This window comes from Phalaenopsis equestris, unplaced genomic scaffold (assembly GCF_001263595.1).
Source record: "Phalaenopsis equestris unplaced genomic scaffold, ASM126359v1 Scaffold000002, whole genome shotgun sequence".
Classification (NCBI taxonomy): domain Eukaryota; kingdom Viridiplantae; phylum Streptophyta; class Magnoliopsida; order Asparagales; family Orchidaceae; genus Phalaenopsis; species Phalaenopsis equestris.
In genome coordinates, this window is record NW_018164444.1 from 30,671,991 (window position 1) to 30,679,782 (window position 7,792).

Consider the following 7,792-nt stretch of genomic DNA (forward strand, 5'->3'; position numbering starts at 1 on the left):
ACAACCTGGCTGTAAATATTTGAGGCTTCACTAGTATTAATAATACATTGAGGATTGATATATTGTTTTAGTTTTAAGTTATCTATTTGGTTTTTTTTTTGTCATTTGGTGTTATTTTGGTGTAGGTTGGGAAGCTGTCACAAATAGTGGGAGGGATGATGTTTGAGATAAGAGTTTTGTTATTTTGACCCCCAATTAATGAACTAAAGTAAAAGGGCACTTTTGTAATGTGGTATCGCTCACCTACCACATCTCACCTACCGTTCACCTACCGTTCACCCGCTCACCTACCGGCCACCTACCTCCCACCTACCACTCTCTTGCTTCTATAAATAGAGAGGGATGAGGCTTAGGAGAGAGCAAGAGAAGAAATCTTAAGGGTGTGAGGCTTAGGAGAGCAAAAGGAAAGAGATCTTGAGCTACCACGAAGGAGGAGAGAATAGCTAGAGAGTTAGAGAGGAGGAGAGCATCTTGAGGCCTTATATCAAGGTGTCGCTTGAGAGGGAGGTCATAGAAGGAAGATGGGGGCTCATCCCTATGTATAAGCTATGTATTCTCCATTTCTTTTGCCTTAGTGAAATATTTGATTGATTCCCTTCCGTGGACGTAGATCCAGTTGGATCGAACCACGTAAACGATCTGTGTTTGCATGTTCATCTCATTTTTCATCTCATTTTTATGTCAGGAAGTACATATCTCACAACAAGTTTGGCTAGAGGTACAACAAAGGTAGTAGTATGAGAAGTATGAGCAGCAAGAAGTTCAACTAAATTGATGCTTAATGCATTGATCTTGTATGTTGAATGATTTTGGTGGATTCATCGGCTAAGTTACTTTGCTCACCATGCAATAATGAAAAAAAAAAATCCTCAAGACTAATCTGATGCAACAAGTTTTTGATGGTTGAAAAGACATTGATAGCTTTGTGGATGCCTGTTTACCATGTAACGAATGATGTCTTCATTATGCTCCTGGAGCCTGTATCTCCAATATGATTCACCAGGTTCTTGATGACTGTAAGATGTTGACTCGTAGTATTGGCTCTCATCATAATGTTATGAAGTACATTCTTGAGTTATATGACTCTAGTTTTGTTTGTAGCTAGAATTTTTTTCTAGACCATGTCTTAACTCTGCAGTATGGCTAAGGTGAAGAATGTATTGGAGAATAGAGGGAGAAATGATGGAAAAATTGCAACAACTAGGTTTTGATCGATAAGTTGCAGAAGAAGATAATCTTAGTTTTCAATGGAATTTTCCTACCTCATCTTGAATGAATCATTAATGAGGAGGAATTGTGTTATCTAAAAAGGATTCAAAATAAGCAATTTTGAGATTTGTACTTTCCATATCAAGCAATTTTGTTAAGTTAACGAGGTATTGACCTCATCCATGATGTGGGACATTAGAAACTCTAAAGAATTGTGTATGTTGATCTTTTTTATTTTTTGAAATCATTAAGTGATTGTTGGTTGTCTTGTATTGATGTTGAAGAGTTTGATTTCATGTTGCTCCAAAGTTGTGCAGCTTTGATACCGTAAAGAAGTCTTTCGAGAGAGAAAAAGAAAGAAAACTGATGTAAAGTTCCTGAAGAAGGAGCCTCAAGATAGCTAAGTGAAGTACTCCGTGCAACCCTTATTTTATTGCTTAATTCATACATAATAACGTGGCAAGCTTCTAATTAAAATAAACCTAAAGGGTAATATAATATGGCAAGCTTCTAATTAAAATAAACCTAAAGGGTAAATGACATTACACATATAAGTGCACTCAAATCTAATTTTATTTTCTACACAGAGAATACCTTACACTTGAAGCATAAATATTCATAAACTAAGAATAGAGCTCCGGCTTAGCTAATCTGATCGTCGGCACAGCAATGAGCTGCCCCGCCCTCCTCAAAACAGTCCCAAACTCCTCCTCAGAATTCATCGACGCACCCTCTGGCAAATGCCACTCGAACGAATGCAGGAGAGAGGCAAGCATGTAATGAACCACTCTCTCTCCCATTGCAGTCCCCGCGCACGCCCTTCTCCCGGCTCCAAATGGCATGTAGCAGAATTGATCATTCCCTCCCACATAAAAGTTGATTTTTTCATTGCCGGTTTCCAAGAACCTCTCCGGCCTAAACTCCTCGGCATCCTTTCCCCACAAACAGGGATCCCTATGAATGGCCCACACGTTGACGAAGACGGTGGTGCCGGCGGGAACCGAGTAGCCTCCGACGGCACTTTGAGAGCTTGGGCAGTGAGGGATGAGCAGAGGAATTGCAGGATGGAGGCGGAATGTTTCTTTGACGACCGCACATATGTAGCGGAGCTGAGGGATGTCAGACTCTTCCACGACGCGGTGCTTTCCGACGACTGCATCAAGCTCTTGATGTGCTTTCTGCATCCTTGTTGGGTCGCTTAACAGCTCGGCCATGGCCCATTCTACGGTAGTGGAAGTGCTGTCGGTTCCTGCTCCTATAAGATCCTGCAATGAAAGATAATCTATGTAATCAGAAGAAAAATCACCAACGAAATTTTGTATTTTTGATAAAGTTTGTTTGAATTTTGGCTTTGTTATCTATTTTAATCGAGGATTACAATTTTTAAAATTTATTTACTACTTTTACAGACTTTTTTTGTAGCCTTTGCATTCACTTTTTTTCCACTTGAGAAAACTTTACCTAAATAGCATGTAATTCTTAACTCTTTACATGTCTGACACCTAAAATGAGTATTTCGCTTTTGAAAACTTAGTATTAGTGATGTTTTCTTATGGGATAAATTTTAAAAAAAAGCTATCTTTTTTTTTGGAAGATTTACATGCCTATCGCTTGATTCTATGTGTTTACATATCTAACCCCTAAACTTTAATTTTTATGTATAGATCACCTAAACTTTACATGAAAAAGTGTATTTTACTTTTCTTTTAGTTAAAATAATAATATTTTTTATGTGATATGAAAATTTTGAGGGGTATGAATGTAAGAAAGTAAGATTTGTGCTAAATATGCAATATGCAAAAAAGAAAGAACAGTTATTAATAAAGGTTTTCTTTTAATTTTCTTATTAATTTGGTCCAATTAGGTGTAATGACGAGTGAAAAGTTGTGAAAACAAATTTTTAATTATCATTTAGCTTCATTTAGTCAATTAAATTAAATTAAATATATTATATTTAAAAAAAAATATTCAACATAATATAATTTAATTGTAATCAAATTATTAAGTTAATTTTAAAATTTATGTAATTGTATTTACATCTAATAAGAGTGCTCCATAATTTTTAATTGGACCAAATTAATTTTGGGAATTTAATTGACTAGGATGCTCAAACAAAGACTCGGTATGCTAAAATGAGGCTTTGACAGGGGCATTTAAACATCTATAAAATTCAGAAATAAACGTTATTTTTTACATTTATACCTGTCAAATCTTTTATATCAAATAAAACTATCATTAGTTAACAAGAAAAATACTTTTTTATGCAAAAGTTTGCTGCCTATATGAAAAAATTGAAGTTTAGATAATAGATATGTAAATAACATTTAAACATCTATAAAATTCAGAAATAAACTTTATTTTTTACATTTATACCTGTCAAATCTTTTATATCAAACAGGGTCATTTAAACATCTATAGAAAAATACTTTTTTATGCAAAAGTTTACTGCCTATATGAAAAAATTGAAGTTTAGATAATAGATATGTAAATAAGTATATGGGAATCAAGTGATATATGTATAAATCTCAAAAAAATATGAAAATAAAATAAAAAGACAAACTGTTTACTTGAGAATAAGAAGTCAACCTGAAAAATAATTTAAGAAAAAAAACCTGCTGAAGCAATAAATGAAGTTAGTTGAAAGCTGTGATAAGGAAAAAAAAATTTAACATGCATCGAGTATTTAAATCTTATAAATTCATGAGGTTTATTTGCTATATATCTATGTAAATATCTCTTTTTTGATTATATATATGTAATATTTTCTTCCTTCTTCTAAAAGTCATAAGTTCAAAGCAATAGAGCGCTTGAAAGCAAATATGATCGAAAAAAATATTATTTCAGACGAAAAGGCCACCCTAAAAATGAAGTGATCCCCAAATTTAAATTTTTAATTATATGGGAGGATAATTTTATGTTTTTGGCTCTATTAATTTACTAAGTAAAGGTTGGATCTTCATCAATATGATGTGTTAAGTATGAATTTTGATTTGTGTTCAAATCAGTTGAGAATCATTAGGTGTTGAAAGAAGATGCACATGGTAGAAGAACTACGACTCACCACCATCAGTTTATAGGCATTATCCAAGGTGAACGGCGCCTCCGGGTTCCCCATCTCCACGAGGTCCAGTAACGCTTCCAACACATCCCTCCTCCTCTCCCCGCCCGCCATCATCCGCTTCTTTTTCTCCACCGTCATGTCAAGATACTTATAAATCCACCCCATGAGCTTCTTTACCCGCCGCCCTAACCCCTGCGGGTCGAGTGCCGCCACCACAGGAAAAAAATCCGCGACGTTGGGCGCCATTAAGAGTTCTATTACGTCCTCGATCGCTCTCCGGAACTCCTTCCCCTCGCCGGCGCTGGCAACTCGTTCCCCCCACAACATGCTCGTCATCATGTTGAGCATGGTCTTGAACGTGGTCTCCCGCACATCCACAGCCGCACCGGTCCTCGCGCTGGCCAACAACTCCTCCACCGTGCGCCGCATTTCCCTGCGGCGAAACGGCGCGACGACTTCTATGCTGGCTGCGTTGAGCATCTCCTGCACGGCTGTTTTGCGCATCGTGCGCCAGAGAGGGCCGTATGGGGCCAACAGAAGGTTGGGGTTGGAGCCGCGAAAGTAGAAGCGGGCTGCGGCGGGAGTGGCGTGGTTTGCAAAGGCGACGTCTTGATCTTTAAGGATCTGGCGGGCGGCGGAGGGGGAGGAGATTGCGACGCAGAGTTTGGAGCCGAGGCGGAGGCTGACGACCGGGCCGTAGGTGCGGGCAAGGTCAGCGAAATAGTGGTGGAGGTTTGGGTTGATGAAGGGGAGGCTGCCGAGAATCGGCAGGCCGTAAGGACCCGGTGGGGGAGGGAGGGGCTGGTACTGGTAGTCATTTCCTCGTTTGCGTTTTAGGATGATGAAAAGGAGGAAGGAAACGGCGAGGGAGAGTGTTAGTAGTGCTGCTATTCCTTTCTCGGTTGAGATAATTGGACTACTGATCAACACCATCCTCTCTCTCGCTCTCTCGCCACCTGCTGGGAATGTTCAACGCTGTAGCTGTTAAGTCTGTCTGGTTTGTGAGACTTCTTTTATGCATCCATCAATTTATAAGGTGTGCTATCGGATATCCATCTATAAATATTCTAGCCCATAAATAAGGACGGATATCGGATGCTGAATTTATGCCTTTGAGTTGGCAGTCGTATGCATCAAATGGCAATGTCAGTTATTGCTGACAATGAATGTATAGTATTTTTTTTGAATTTACTTACCCACTGCTCAATTTTAATATTTTTTATAACACCTAAACATTATAAATATGAAATTATGGGTATTAGATATCTAAAAGGGTAGGTATATAAATTTTCATTTTGTTTTCAAGTAAAAGCAAAAACTAACTTAATAATTGGTGTCTTTGTAATCTATCATCAAATGTGCTTGTTTGCACACCCCAATAAAAGAAGTCCTTTCTTTGAAAGAAGCCTCGGATTGTTCATATTGACGAATATCTTGAAGGTGACCTCTGAAAGTTTCTATCAGTTCCAAGTCCCTTGGGTGCACAGCGCCACAAGGCTGAGAGGACACCAAGCAGAGTAGTGCCTAGGGAGAGGCTACGACAGAAAGAAATAAAGAGGGATCCATCACCCCTCAGTCACCCTTCTCCAATTGGCTCAAGCGATCTTTAGATCGAGCTCGAGGCAATCAATCACAAGGAGGTGCGCCGAAAGAGGAAGACAAGTAAAATAATTCGACTGACTAGCATCCTACCCTTCTTCAGAAGAAGCAAAAGGGTTTCCCATTTGAGCGGATTCTTATGCAAGATGAAGGGGAGAATGTGAGCACTAGCTCGTACAGTCACTTAACCTTGATTGATCTGAGGAAAGATTGATGGCCGAACTACCTCGCTACGGCTTTCTACCCTTCAACAATCTTCGACATTTTATGATCTTGTGCTTTTGAGATAATCCTTATCGAGCAAAGTTTCTCCACACTTCAAGCTGAAAGTCCTCCTGGGTACTAATAAAAAATTTTTGCCCACTAAGGAGAGGGTAAAGGCAGCAGAAGAATGGGTGAAGGCGGCTGAAGCCAAAATACTCGGACAGTTAGAGTTGTTGTGGACTACTTGGAGAGAACCAAGCACTGAAGGAGAAGATGTTGATGATGAAGGCGTTTGAGAAGTTCTTCGCTGAACTTTCTTCCCACACTCGGCAAGTGGAACTCCTCGCTGCACAACTTACGCACAGAGTGACATTCGGTGTTGTTATGCTGGAGCCCGATTCACGATTCAACCTCTCACTCCCTGCGCCGATCACGAAAGCTCACACTCCCGCTCTTGTTCGCGAAAGGTCGCGATGCCGATTTGATCGCGAAAGGTCGCGATGCCGAGCCGATTTGATCGCGAAATCGCGAAAGGTCGCGATCGCGACCTGCGGCTTTCTTAATCGCTCCCGCCTTCCTCTTTTTTGCGGAGCAAAGCATCCCTTTGTTCCTTTTCTGATTGTGATAAAATCTTCGGATGGATCTCCTTGGGTTTAGAAGTCTCCGTTTGAGTTCCTCTTCGGTTTCCTCAGGATAGACAAAGGTTTCCTTGGGGTAGAGGAAGATAAGTGCAAGTGGTAGTTCCTTGCTGCAGAAGAAAGAAGAAGGAAGAAAAAGAAGATTGTTCTCCCTAGATTTCTTCTTGGTGGCTTGTGACAGAAGAGAAATTGAGTTTATTTTTCTTGTAAGTTTGTCTTTTTCGGTGTATCTTCATGTAGAGAGAGAAGAATAGAGAGAAGAAGAGAGCGCAACAAAGTGAGAGATTCCTTTTGTAAGTCGAGGTGATCGACTGGTGTAAATTCCTCAAATAGTAAAATTCTCTGCAGCTCCATGGACATAAGCAATTTGCAGAACCACGTAAATATGTGTGTTCCGCTGTGGTGTTACTATTTTTTGGTGTGATTTCTCTCGTTCTATTTTTTGCTTGTAGATCGTTCTCCTGTTTGATTATATATATATATATATATATACACCACATCAATTGGTGTATATATCTAGATCAAACAACAACAACTGGTATCAGAGCTTTGTTCGAATATGAGGAAGACAATGATTGCAAAAGAAGTGAAGGTTTCAGGGATCGAGAAGTTTGATGACACAAATTTTGGTTATTGGAGGATACAGATAGAGGACTACCTTTATGAGAAGAAACATCGTCTTCTGTTATTGGGGAAAATACCTGAAAGGATGGATGAGGCTGAATGGAATTTATTGGATCGACAATTTTTGAGGTTATTCGATTGACCCTGTCAAGGTCCATTGCACACATCGTCATCAAGAAAAGGACGACTGTAAATCTAATGTCAGCCTTATCAGGTATGTATGAAAATGCATCGGCGAATAATAAGGTGCACTTTATGAAGAAGTTATTCAATTTGAAGTTGGTTTCTGTTGCTCAACACCTGAATGATTGCAATACTATCACAAATTAATTGTCGTTTGTGGAAATTGATTTTGATAATGAGATATATGCACTGATCTTGTTGGTTTCATTGTCAGAGAGTTGGGAAGCCATGATGATAGCAGTTAACAGTTTTACAAGTAAATCTAAACTAAAAT

General features: G+C 39.1%; 1 protein-coding gene across 1 annotated transcript; it reads right to left on the reverse strand.

Annotated features, from left to right (window-relative positions):
- Positions 1-1,817: 1,817 nt before the first annotated feature.
- Positions 1,818-5,203, reverse strand: LOC110039327 (cytochrome P450 76C2-like). Its single transcript, XM_020744359.1, has 2 exons — positions 4,271-5,203; positions 1,818-2,474 (listed from the first exon to the last, which is right to left on the reverse strand). The coding sequence occupies exons 1-2, from the start codon at positions 5,201-5,203 to the stop codon at positions 1,833-1,835; spliced, it is 1,575 nt and encodes a 524-aa protein (XP_020600018.1). The 3' UTR covers positions 1,818-1,832.
- Between the last annotated feature and the right edge of the window lie 2,589 nt (positions 5,204-7,792).

Bases quoted from the DNA above. Each gene is read 5' to 3' on its own strand.
- LOC110039327 (XM_020744359.1), bottom strand. From the start codon at position 5,203: ATGGTGTTGATCAGTAGTCCAATTATCTCAACCGAGAAAGGAATAGCA. The intron at 2,475-4,270 runs GTGAGTCGTAGT...CTTTCATTGCAG, and splicing joins ATGCCTATAAACTGATGGTG to GATCTTATAGGAGCAGGAAC.